The sequence below is a fragment of the Canis lupus genome, chromosome 19 (genome assembly GCF_011100685.1).
Source record: "Canis lupus familiaris isolate Mischka breed German Shepherd chromosome 19, alternate assembly UU_Cfam_GSD_1.0, whole genome shotgun sequence".
Taxonomy (NCBI): domain Eukaryota; kingdom Metazoa; phylum Chordata; class Mammalia; order Carnivora; family Canidae; genus Canis; species Canis lupus.
The window spans coordinates 54237488-54250774 of NC_049240.1; the positions used below are offsets into that span (position 1 = coordinate 54237488).

At 44.0% G+C, this 13287-nt stretch overlaps 1 protein-coding gene and 1 long non-coding RNA gene across 6 annotated transcripts in view; both read right to left on the reverse strand.

The window, feature by feature from the left end:
* The window catches only part of LOC106560064, a 41978-nt gene extending 37887 nt beyond the window's left edge, over positions 1–4091 (reverse strand). For all 4 annotated transcript variants that reach the window (XR_005374326.1, XR_005374328.1, XR_005374327.1 and 1 more), the window contains exon 1: positions 1768–4091. Coding sequence is in view for 1 of the 4 variants with exons in the window: in XM_038565190.1 (XP_038421118.1) it covers positions 1768–2049 (282 nt within the window). In the remaining 3 variants the exon portion in view is untranslated. The remainder of the gene's footprint in view (positions 1–1767) is intronic.
* A 27-nt stretch (positions 4092–4118) lies between these two features.
* On the reverse strand, positions 4119–12177 carry LOC102152847. 2 transcript variants are annotated; one of them, XR_005374330.1, is made up of 4 exons: positions 8609–12177; positions 6180–6941; positions 5953–6050; positions 4119–4176 (listed from the first exon to the last, which is right to left on the reverse strand). It is a non-coding gene; the product is annotated as an uncharacterized LOC102152847 (long non-coding RNA). The 2 variants fall into 2 exon arrangements; XR_005374329.1 differs by lacking the exon at positions 8609–12177 and having other exon boundaries at positions 6180–8391.
* Between the last annotated feature and the right edge of the window lie 1110 nt (positions 12178–13287).

Here is a 13287-nt window from a genome sequence, read left to right on the forward strand (position 1 = left end):
CCCGAGGAGCAGGGCAACAGAGAGGAGAGCCCGCCACCAGGGGGCCGTGCCAGGGTCCGGATTCCCAGCTGGACGCCGGCCTCTCCCTCCAGTGGTCGCGGAGTGGGGGTCTGGTGTCCCCACATAGGGCACCCTCGGAGGCCACGGCCCAGCCAGCACGCCTCACCCTCGCACCAGGATGACAGTCTGCGCCCTGAGCGGACCCCAAGCGCCCGCGACAGCCATCCTGTTTGCCGCCGACAGGCCCAGCGCCCAGGTGGCCGCACACACAGCGGCCTCAACTATGGGGCCAGGAACCTCCAAGCCCATTATTCAGCCTGCCCGGCCGCTCCTCTCTGCTCTTCCTTGACAGCCAACCTTGAAATAGTTCTCTCTTCTACTTCACAGCTCATTTTATGTGTGCCTATGATCCTATTCCTAATTTTTAAGACACACAAATGTGCATGTGTATATATATATGAATAGAAACCAAAAACCTCAAAGGACACTCTCCATACGGTGATTATGGCCATGAGGAGACTCCGCTTCTTGAATCCAGGATACCACACCCTCCTGCTTTTCCTCTAATTCACCACCTCCTTTGCTAATTCTCTTCCTCCTCCCCTTCTCTAGGTGTTGGCATGTCTCGGGCCTCGGGCCTTGGACCTCTTTGCAAACGCACACCCAGCCAAGGGGGGACCTCTGCAGTCTCACGCCTTTAGCTGCTCTCTCTAGATGCATCACTGGCAAATTCTATCCTTGGCCTTGACCTCCCTGTGCTTGTAGAAATCTCTATTTCATTATCCTAATAAACGTCTCAGGGACCAGAATTCAACTCTTGAGATAACTATCCCCCTTCCAAAAGTACTCTTTAAAAAAAAAAAAAAAAAAAGATTTTTTTTATTTATTCATGAGAGACCCAGAGAGGCCGAGACACAGACAGAGGAGGAGCAGGCTCCATGCAGGGAGCCCGATGCGGGACTCGATCCTGAGACCCCAGAATCACGCCCTGGATGGACTAAAGGCAGCGTTCAACCACCGAGCCATGCGGGCTGCCCCCAAAAGTGCTCTTCCTCCAGTGTTCAATATCCCAGAAAGCGACACCCAGTCTGAAAGCAAATCCCGAATGGCCACCAGTTCCCAACGACCAGCCCTGTTACCACCGCAGAGAAAACCAGCGAGGACTAGTAGCTCCTGCTCTCCTGCCGCTGCTAGAGCGACCACCTAAGACAAGGCAGTCACACTTTGTCAGTCGTCTGTCCAAAACCCTCTGATGGCTTTCCAGCTCGCCCAGAATAGAATCCAGACGCCTTGCCTTGACCTCTAGGCTGCTTAACATCAACTTGCCCCCAGCTGCCCATCTGGCCACATCTCCCTTTACCCTCCGCCTTGCTCACTCTGCTCCAGCCTCTCGGGCCACCTTACTATCTTCAAAATGCCCAGCATGCTACCCTCTCGGTGAAGTTTTCCCGGTCCTTTCCCTTGGCCTAGAACATTCTTATTCCTTCTCTGCATGAGTCATTTCCTTACCTCATTCAGGTCTCTGCTCAAATGTCATCTAAAGAGGCTATGTCCCTACCCACTCTATCTAATAAAATGGCACTCTCCATCACGCTCCATCCCTTTATTCTCTCTTATATTTTTCCCCAGCACTCCCCCCGTATGTTAACATACAAAAATAAATACATAAACATAAATATGAATATATAAATATGTATAAGTATACAAATGAGTGAAACACCCAATATAACGTATATTCATTTATTTGTTTCTTTCTCATCTGCTCACCTGCCCGGATGTATGCTCCAGGAAAGAAAACATTTTGCCTCCTTCACTCACTGCTGTATCCTGAAGGCCTGAAGTGGTCCCCTGCAAATAATAGGCACTCACAAATCTTTGTGGACGAATGAATGAATGAAACTTCTCTTTCTCTCTCTGAGTTACCAATGCAATGTTGGAAAAGTTGACTTCTAAAAACACGACAGGCCTGGGGATCCCCGGGTGGCTCAGCGGTTTAGCACCTGCCTTTGGCCCAGGGCGCAATCCTGGGGTCCCAGGACTGAGTCCCATGTTGGGCTCCCAGCATGGAGCCTGCTTCTCCCTCTGCCTGTGTCTCTGCCTCGCTCTCTCTCTCTCTCTGTATCTATCATGAATAAATAAATAAATCTTTAAAAAATAAAAATAAAAACACTACAGTCCTGTTAGAGAAATAATAAGGAGCCCTTCCCACCTCCCTACCTAATCACCCCCCATTGAGAAGGAATGACTTAACTAAGGGTGACAGACGAGGTGCTGACAATCCTTAGTCTCCTAGGTCTCTCTCGAGATCCTATCTTTGCCTCACGCAAAGCCAGGCCTTTCTTCTACTTCCAATACCATGTGGTATTTTACATCCAAGGTGCTGGCACAAGACATCTTTCTCTGTCAACCTATTTTGCCAGTCATTGAACCATCAAGCCCCCTCCCCCCACCTCCAGGTCTGCACACCCAATGTCCTCACCTTATGTCAAGGATGGGGTGTGGAAAAAAAAATTTAAAACAAAAAAAAAGGATGGGGTGTGGAATAGAATGGCTCGACCTGAGCTCAGATCCAAGCCACATTTCTCCGATCCAACTTTGCCAGCGATAAAGCCAATGCTACACTAAAATATCCTTTTGCTGGTTTGCACAAAGAGAAGCATACAGTATGATTATACTGCTGAAGCCACTTGAAAATTCCCAAAGCAGGGACTCCTGGGTGGCTCAGCGGGTGAGCATCTGCCTTCGGCTCAGGACGTGATCGTGGGGTCCAGGATCAAGTTCCGCATCGGGCTCCTTGTGGGGAGGCTGCTTCTCCCTCTGCCTGGGTCGCTGCCTCTCTGTCTGTGTCTCTCATGAATAAATAAATAAAATCTTTAAAGAAAGAATATTCCAAAGCAGTTAAATCATTGGTGAGATTATACATTATCTTTGTGGATTTTTTTCTGTATTTTACAAGTTTTCTACAATAAAATGTATTACTTTTTTCCCCCAAAAGCTAGACAGATTTCAAATATAGAAAAAAAGAAGTCTTCAAGAGTTAGGCAGTTACTACAACTTTATCATGAGCTATTTTCACATACATTCATGTTAGTGTAATATTGTTCCACTTTTATATTCAGAATAGGATAATATTTTCAAAAAGCTACTTTGAGGGCAGCCCTGGGGGGCTCAGTGGTTTAGCGCCACCTTCGGCCTAGGGCGTGACCCCAGGGTCCCGGGATCGAATCCCACGTCGGGCTCCCTGCAAGGAGCCTGCTTCTCCCTCTGCCTGTGTCTCTGCCTCTCTCCCTCTGTGTCTCTCATGAATAAATAAATAAAATCTTTTTAAAAAGCTACTTTGAACTTTATCAATCTCATGAATCATTTTTAATGAAATTCAGTTTTTTATTTCATTACAGAAGTATTTCTAAGATGACAAAAGTTGACTTGGAAATACCTTTTTTTTTTTCTTTGAATGTCACATTTGCAACTCTCCTGGGTCTTGTGGGATATACCACATTTTCATCAACTCTGCCTTCACTCTTAATAGCTTGGAAGTGAGTCTTCACTACTGTGGTCTGGAATTGATCATTAAAAAGGCCAACCGAATGACCAGCAACCACGACCGTTCTTTCAGAAACTTTGGAATCCTTGCCTTTCAAAACTGATGCCTATAAGAAAAACAGTAGGATACTTTTTAAACATAAAAATAAGATTCTATTTAATACAGGCATCACCACCCACCAGTGGAGGGGAGAGCTATTTTTTTCAATAAAGGTGATAGTATAGCTGATAAGATACTTGAAAAAAAATTAGGGATAGGGCTTTGCCTCACATCATCTACTAACATAAACCCCACATGAGTCTGAGAATTAAATGAAATTAATTTTTTTTAAATAAATTTTTTTTTATAAATGGAAAACATTGGTTAATATTTGATTTTAGAAAGGCCTAAGAGCAATGGCAGTCACAAAGGAAGAGATGGGAGATACAAATTCTAAAAATTTCAGTTTAAAAACAAGTTAAGCTGGGACGCCCAGGTGACTCAGTGGTTTGGCACCTGCCTTCAGCCCAGGGCATGATCCTGGAGACCTGGGATCAAGTCCCACGTCGGGCTCCCGCGTGGAGCCTGCTTCTATCTCTCTGCCTCTCTCTCTGCCCGTGTCTCTGTATCTCTCATGAATAAATAAATAAAATCTTTAAAAAAAAAAAAAGCAAGTTAAGCTAACCACGAAATATAACAGTTTGGAGATGACTGTATGTTCTCTTGATTGTAGAGTCCAAGTTACAAAAGCCAATAAGAAACACATCCCCTACTTTTGTGGTCAGAATAAGAAAAAACTCACCATTTTAAAAAAAAATTTTAAACACTGGCAATAACACTGGGGCCACGACGGAGTGAGTCCTGCCTTCCCACATACACCTGAGCTGGGATTCAACTCCTAGGAGCATATGCTATTACTGCACGACACAGAGCACCAACTGCAATAGATCCTTCCCCGAGCCCGCTCTTTGACCTTCTTATATTATCCAGGTAAGGAGCTTCTAGTTCACGGTTTCGATTTGCTCCCCAAGCCATTTAGGGAAGTGGACCCATAATTCCTTCCCGGTGCTTGCCCAGGCAGACCCACCTGAATCATAGCTCAGGCTTCATCTATCCCAAATTACCCCCAGGGAGGACGGAACAGCTCATGGGCTGAGTAAGGGTGAACAGATCCCAATGATGTTTCGGGCTCTCAGTTCAGAGGACTCCATACTCAGAACAGGGCGTCCCTGGGGATTTTCAGCAATATCACCTAGCATACGATCACTAGTATATTCTACTAGAATACAAGAACGCCATGAAAATATTTGCAAATTACACATCTAATAAAAGACTTGTATCGACAATATACAAAGAACTCTTCTAATGGAAAAATAAGAAGACAACCCAATTAAAAAATGGACAAAAAACTGAATAGATCTCTTTTCAAGGAAGATACATGAATGGATAATATGCACATAAAAATACACTCCGCATCATTAGTCATTAAAGAAATGCAAATTAAAACCACAATGGCATGCCACTCCACACTGACTAAAACGGCTATAATCAAAAAGACAGATAATAGCATGTTGTCAGGAACCTGGAGTAAGGAGAACTCTCAGGCATTGCTGGTGGGAAAGTAAAATGTTACAGCCACCTCTTAAAATATTTTAGCAGTTTCTCAAAAAGTTAAGCATACATTTACCACATACCCAAGAAGTTCCACTCCTAATCACTGCCCAAGAGAAATGAAAACACGTCCGAACTAAGACTGCCAGTGTTCATGACATTATATATAATAAATAGCCAAGAAGTAGAAATAACCCAAATGACCATGAATTGCTCAAAGGGTAAACAAAACGCAGTATATACGCACAATGTAAAGGTAGACAGCAATAAAAGAGAATGAAATACTAATGCGTGGTACAAAGATGAAGCTCAAAAGGAGAAAAAATGATTGGGAAATATCAGAAAGGGAGACAGAACATGAAAGACTCCTAACTCTGGGAAACGAACTAGGGGTGGTGGAAGGGGAGGTGGGCGGGGGGTGGGGGTGACTGGGTGACTGGCACTGAGGTGGGCACTGACGGGATGAGCCCTGGGTGTTATCCTGTATGTTGGCAAATTGAACACCAATAAAAAATAAATTTATAAAAAAAAAAAAAAACCACAAAGATGAAGCTCAAAAACACTGAAGTGAAAAAACCAGACACAAAAGGTCATCCGTTATAGACTTCTGTGTAACCAGGAAAGACGAACCTATAAACAGAGAAAGGAATAAAGAGGTGCCTTGGGCTGGAGATGGGAATCGAGGTGAACTGTAAGTGGACGTGAGCACCAGCATCCAAGCTGGGACCCTCTCCCGGGGCTACGGAGAGATCTAGGAGCAGTGTCAGGGAGGCAGCTCTACCCATGTGTGTCCTGCACCGACTCAGAACAACCCTTACCCTCGCGTGTTCCAACTATTGCAGCTCGTACGTGCTGACGGGACGCAGGACAAGGCTGCCCGCAGAATGCAGCCCCTCGGCGCACCGCGTATGTCAGACTGAGGAAGAAGAGAAAGGACATGAACAGGAAGGACTCTCTGACATTCCCCTGAAGCAGGTCAAAACCAGTCCTGTGTCTTAGGTAACCCTCGTTCCCCTCTGTATCCAGAAGAAAGGCGTAGCCTTACCTCCCAAGACAAAGGGACACAGGACGCTGAAGGAATAGGCCGTGCTGTTTTCCTTTCCTTCCCACACTCTGTCTTATCATCTTCGACTTTTCGTGACTTTATACTCTTCACCAACGTTAACATAAAGCCACTCAAGTTTAATCATTTCTTTGGGTCTACATCTCGTTATGAAGGCTCCTGCCTGTATCACATAAAATTTATATTAAATACATTTCTATCCTTTTCTCCTGTTAATTTGGCTAGTCCCTACTGGCCAGGGACACTTGGAGGGTGAAGGGAAAGCTTTTTCCTCCCCTAAAGTGCCAAACAATCCTCAAGGAAACATGACTCCAAATGTGGTCATAATAATTCCAGCAACTTATTACAGAAACTGCATCCAAAACAATATTTTAATCTCTTGCAGCTCCAGCTATGAGGCCTCCGATTTCACTGTACTTTCCTCTGAATCATAGCTTAAGTATAATCAAATTGGTTGACATTTTCCTGGATGTTTTTAATTTGTGATGCCAAAAAACAAAAATAAAACCCATTACCAGATAGTTCACCTTATCTTGTTAATTATTTTGTTTCATAAGACGTGTTGTACATTGTGAAGATTTCTAAAAATAACATGAAAAGAAAATCATTTTAAAAGGAATAGTACTCAATGCTGAAAGGTAGCAATGAAATAGTCCTTACTGTTCCTCTGAATGTCCATGCTGAGCATTCTTTTTGTTGACCCATCATGGATACGTAGCATGACCAAGCAGTGAAATTTGGTCTCTGAAAATTAGAGATAATTTGCCATATCAGCAGTGTATAGTCTACCCTGACTGATACAGAATTGGTATTCTGGAGCATTGCTATCGTCAAAAGGAAAAAAAAAAAAAGGCAATTCACAACATAATTTAAAATGCATGGCTTTGGTTTAGGGGCAGGTAATTAGAGGATAATTATCAGAGGTTAGAAGGATGGTGACCCATATCATGCAATGGAAAAACATTTGGTAAAACTGTCACATGTGATAGCTTGGAAGGCAGATAACGTACCTAATTAGCTTGTAGTTGTTTTTTTTTTTTTAAAGGGTGTGAAAAACCAAATTAGTAGCATATGTCTGTTACTATTGAGTGCACTTGACAAAGTCATATAAAAAAGAAATGAGCTTAGAAAAAAACTGGTCAGTTGGAAAGCCAGAACGAATGGGAATAGAGAAATCCAGAAATATGGGAACTTACAGGATTGGAAGTAACAAGATTTCTCATTCTCATATGGGAAGACCTTTGTGTGACAAAGGCTGATTAGAATTCTGCCTTATTGCAAGGATCAAATCAAGAATCAAATCAAGCTTTGGGTCTCTGAACAGATTAAGGTCCCTCAGAACAACAACAACAACAATTAAGATTGCTGAATGCAGTAAGCCCTTTCAACTAGACAAACTGGCTCAGGGAAAAGAAACAAAGTGGTCTGGTAAACCAAAGTACCTACAGTGAAGTAAAGAGAGGAAGGGAATAGGGCCAAGAAAGCAGAGAATTGCAGCTCTAAAAAGTAAATCTAGAAAAAAACTATGGGTGTGGCTATTAGCACGGGTAAGCTGACCAAGATAAAATGGATTAGAAGCCTATTAGGGTTTTGAACTATTAGGGTTTTGTAACAGCCAACTAGTCAGTAGCCAGAGTAAAGAGACTGTAATTTTTCAAAACTTTAAAAATTTTGGTCCCAAGCATTGATCATAGTGTACTGAATGAATACGCGTCTCAGCCTCCAAGAAGGATATAGTCTAGATTTGGAGAAGAAGGAGAGTGTCCAGGAGCTATGAGGACAACGAGCAAGAAATTTCCAGAGTGGAATCATGGCCTAATCAAAATTCCACACTCAAGGTGTATAAAGCGTGCATCTTCTCGGCAGGATTTCAGAATGGCTTCGGCCCAGAGACCGCTGCATGTCCCCCGATCATGCCCTTTTCCAAATTTGAGAGAATGTATTGCAGTCATCTTGTTCTAGTTCCACTACTATACCCCGTGGGATGGGGGCACTGGATAAAAAGGATATAGAAACTACCATATACACCCTGGACTTCACGCACTTTAAGTTTGATGCCATGACTTAGTGCGACTTTTGGTTTTCCTCACTGGGATATGGGTGAGTGTGAGTGTGAGTGTGCGAACAAGGGGTAGTGGAAGGCGAAGTGGGTGGGGGGATGGGGTGACAGGGTGACGGGCACTGAGGGGGGCACGACGGGCTGAGCCCTGGGTGTTACACTATATGCTGGTAAATCGAACTCCAATAAAAAAAAAAAATACAAAAAAAAGCCCTGCTGTTCTGGGCTGGTAAAGAAATAAAAACATTGTCTTTTCTTTAAAAAAATAAATAAATAAATAAAAGAGAGAGCTATCCAAATATTGACGATCAGTAGGACAGGAAAGACTACACTCAATAATATTCTGACTCACCTGTATCTGGTTCTCCTCATTTTTACAATACAGAATTTTCCAGTCCCTTTACGGCTCAGGGAAGTTAGATGACTGTTTCTGGCCAATGAGATGTGAGACAAAATGACATCCTCACTTCTAAATTGCAGCATTTAATTCCTGGTGCAAGACACCGCAGACTCCTTTTTCCCCACTTGCTTGTTTCTGGAAGTGTGTCTCCAGATGAGGCCTTCTTGATTCGGACAAAAAGACTCCCCTACCAACCTGTGTTGGACATTCAACACAAATGAGAGCTAAACTTCTGTTTTGTTAGGCCTCTGAGATCCGGAGTTGTTAGGACAGCATAACCGAGGCTATTTTGACTAATAAATCCACAAAGGGCAAGAGGGACTTGTGATTCCACGTATTCATCTTTCCTGATTCATGTTGACAGTGTCTTTTCACACATTCAGTGGGACGATCTCATCCTACACACACAGTTTAAGGCTTCCTAACTTAATATGCAGTAGCCAATTCAGTTTTCGGTAAATTTTCAAAGGCAATTTTCCTCCTATAAAATCTCTAAAACTCTAGAAATAAGCAGGAGAACTGATGCTTGATTTCTGGGATCTAGCCAGATCACCCCAGGATGCAATGGTGAAAGGAGCCCAGGGGAAAAGTCTAATTTTCCACAATAAGTAATACTTATTACAAAAAATCATTGTGGATATTTAGAATTGAATGAAATCGTTTATTTTACTGCCTGAAGAAGGCCCCTCAAAAGAAACAGAAGTGACTATTTCAAACTTTGTCCTAATACTAGGAAAAAAAATTATTTCTAATTCGCAGTCAGCCTCAGACTATAAAAATGACACCTTGTATGCCAGTGAGATCGTAGCAATCAAAATTAGATACGTCCTCTAAATTTTTCTTAATATTTTGAGGAGCCTGAAATAATTTTATACCCTCAATTCCCAAAGAAGTAACATATGAGAGACTGTTTCCCCCTAAAACAGTGAAGATGAAGATTTATTATAACTTGCCCAGTTTTTAGACACAATCTCTAATTCCGAAGAGAAAAGTGAAAGCAGTGAGTACTTCTGACGGTAGCACAACAGCCTTCACACCTAAAACCAAGGCGGAGAGGTAAGATGCCGGCGGAGGAGAAGCCCTCATGGCATCTGGTCCCCTACATTTGGCTAGATGACCCTCAGGCCACCCTGCACACTCTAGAACCCAACCTGAGACGTGAAGGAAGAACATTGGAACTCTACAAATAGGAGGGCGGAAAAGGTAGGCCGGGCGGGGGACGGAGCCTTGGGGTGCTGCAGGACCAGGGCTCAGCCCTGGGGCTTGAGCCTGGGCCTTTAGAAGTGTGCTCCTGCCTGGACGGGGCCCCAGAGGCGGCAGGTGCAGGAGCGGCGGTGGCCCAGTATGTCTAAGACACAGGGAGGACAGGCCCTGCGGCCTACGGGGCCGCCCCAGCCCCACAGCGGGCTGCAGGTTTGGGCCGTAGGTCTGCGGGAGGCTCAGCTTGGTCTACACTACCTGTAGCGTCGTGCAGAGGCCAGGAGAGCAGCAAGGGGCCCTGCTTTCCCTGGAGGAGGCTGTGCAGAGGCGCACCCCCTGGGTCAAGGTCTCCATGCCAGGGCCCTGCAAGGTGCACAAGCCAAGTGGGGGGGGGGGGGTGGTCCACATGAGTGCAGAACCTTCCCCTGCATCCTGCAAATTGCACAAAGCAGCGTCCCTTCCACCTGCCCCCAGCAGGGTTTGGGTGGACGGGGGCAACAGCATCTGGAGGTGGGCACACGCTGGGACCTCCCGGCTCCTGGGCTTTCTTTTTTTTTCCCTTTCGCCCTCAAGAGACGCAGGGAAAGCCTTCAGGCAGTGGAGACCTCACACCGCCAACAGCTCACACCAAGCCGTCTGGAACGGGGCCGCACAGCTCCACACAGGTGCACACACCTGAGGATCAGCACAGCAGGTCCTCCCCCAGAACACCAGCTGGAAGGACAGGGGAACAGCAAGTCTCCTGACCAAACAGCACTGAAAAACACCAGGACTGGGGTAAAATAGTATCTAGGACTCGAGGTTTCTCTCTTATCTTTCAGATTAAGTTTCCAGTATTTTTTCGTTTTTTCCTATCTCAACTAATTTATTATTTTATCAACTCTTTTTTAGGTCTTTTCTTTTTTGATTTTTGTATTTTACAATGACATGTTACAGATATATTCTTCACCTTTGGCTTCCTTTCACTGTATTCAATTTTCTTTTTGCATATATATAACTTTTGCTTTTTTTTTAAATAGATTTTGAATTTAGTATCTTCAAACACAGAGACCAAAATACACTCAGAACCAAGTGGATCGCCCTGGTCCAGTCCAAGAGACTATGTTCTCTCTCCTTTCCAATCCAATACTTTTTTTTTTTTTGTTCTTTCTCTCTCTCAATCTCTCTCTCTCTCTGTTTTTTTGTTTTCTTTGTCTTTTTCCTTTTAATTTCTGGCTCCTAATGTCTTCAGAATTATCTAGTGTGTATTTTGCTTGGGTCATGGTTGATAATTTTACTCTGCTGAATCACACAGCCATTCTTCACTGGACAAAATGACTAGAAGGAAGAATTCACCATGAAAGAAAGAATGGATTTAAGCAAGATGTCAGACATAGAGTCCAGGATTACAATTATAAAGTCACTAGTTGGGCTTGAAAAGAGCATAAAAGACTGTAGAGAATCTCTTAGAACAGAAATGAGATCTTATCAGGTCAAAATTAAAAATGCTCTGAGATGCAGTCTAAACTGGATGCTCTAACAGCTAGGGCAAATGAGGCAGAAGAGAGAATAAATGACAGAGAAGACAAGTTGATGGAAAGGAAAGAAGCTGAGGAAAAGAGAAAAACAACTAAGAGCCCACAAGGAGAGACTCCAAGAATTAAGTGATAGTTTGAAAAAAAAAAAGTCCATATTATTAGAATTCCAGAGGATGCAGAGAGAGAGAGTAAAGGACCAGAAGGTATATTTGAGCATATCATAGCTAGAACTTCCCTAATCTGGGAAAGGAAGCAGGTATTCATAACCAAGAGAGGACCCCTCACAAAATCAATAAAAACTTATCAACACCCTGATATAATGGTGAAGCTTGCAAATTTCAGAGATAAAGAGAAAATCCTGAAAGAAGCTCAAGATAAGAGATTCCTAACATACAATGGGAGAAATATTCGATTAACAGCAGACCCATCCACAGAGACCTGGCAGGCCAGAAAGGGCTGGCCTGATGTAATCAGGGTCCTAAATGAGAAGAACCTGCAGCCAAGAATGCTTTATCCAGCAAGGCTCTCATTCAGAATAGAAGGAGAAATAAAGAGCTTCCAGGACAGACGGAAACTGAGAGAATATGTGACCACCAAGCCAGCCCTGCAGGAAATAGTAAGGGGTATCTTGTAAGCAAAGAGGGAGCCCAAAGAAACAGACAATCCACAGAAACAAGGACTGTATAGGTAACACAGTGGCACTAAATTCATACCTTTCAGTAGTTACTCTGAACATGAATGGGCCATTCTCCAAAGAAGACATAGACACGGCCAACAAGCACGTGAGAAAATGCTCCGCGTCACCCGCCATCAGGGAAATGCACATCAAAACCACAATGAGATCCCACCTCACACCAGTGAGAATGGGGAAAATTAACAAGGCAGGAAACAACAAATGTCAGAGAGGATGTGGAGAGAGGGGAACCCTCTTACACTGTTGGTGGGAATGTGAACTGGTGCAGCCACTCTGGAAAACTGTGTGGAGGTTCCTCAAACAGTTAAAAATAGACCTGCCCTATGACCCAGCAATTGCACTGCTGGGGATTTACCCCAAAGATACAGATGCAGTGAAACGCCGGGACACCTGCACCCTGATGTTTCTAGCAGCAATGTCCACAATAGACTGTGGAAGGAACCTCGGTGTCCTCTGACAGATGATGGATAGAGAAGCTGTGGTCTATGGATACAGTGGAATATTCCTCAGCCATTAGAAATGATGGATCACACCATGTGCTTCAACGTGGATGGAACTGGAGGGCATGATGCTGAGTGAAGTAAGGCAATCAGAAAAGGGCAATCATATGGTTCCACTCATATGGGGAATATAAGAAATAGTGAAGGAGATTATCAGGGAAAGGAGGGGAACTGAGTGGGAAAAATTAGAGAAGGAGACAAACCATGAGAGACTCCTGACTCTGGGTAACAAACGGAGGGTTGCAGAAGGGGAGGAGGGCGGGGGGACGGGGTGACTGGGTGACAGGCACTGAGGGGGGCACTTGATGGGATGAGCACTGGGTGATATGCTATATGTTGGCAGATTGAATTTATTTTTTAAAAGGTTTTATTTATTTATTTGCAAGACAGCAAGGGAGAGAGAGGGCAATTGAGAGAGAGCAGAAGGGGTGGGGCGGCAGAGAGAGAAGCAGGCTCCCTGTAGGACTCGATCCCAGGACCCTGAGATCATGACCTGAGCCAAAGGCAGATGCTCAACCAACTGAGCCACCCAAGTGTGCCCAGCAAATTGAATTTAATTTTTTAAAAACCGTTAAAATATCAGAAACAAAACAAGCGTCTTTCGGTTTTGGGGTTTTGTTTTGCTTTCTTTTGCTTTTAGCTTTCTCTTTATTTTAGATGGCAGGCAGCACTGGGTAGGTTTAGGCTTAGAATTTTTTTAAAAAACATTCATTTCTGCCA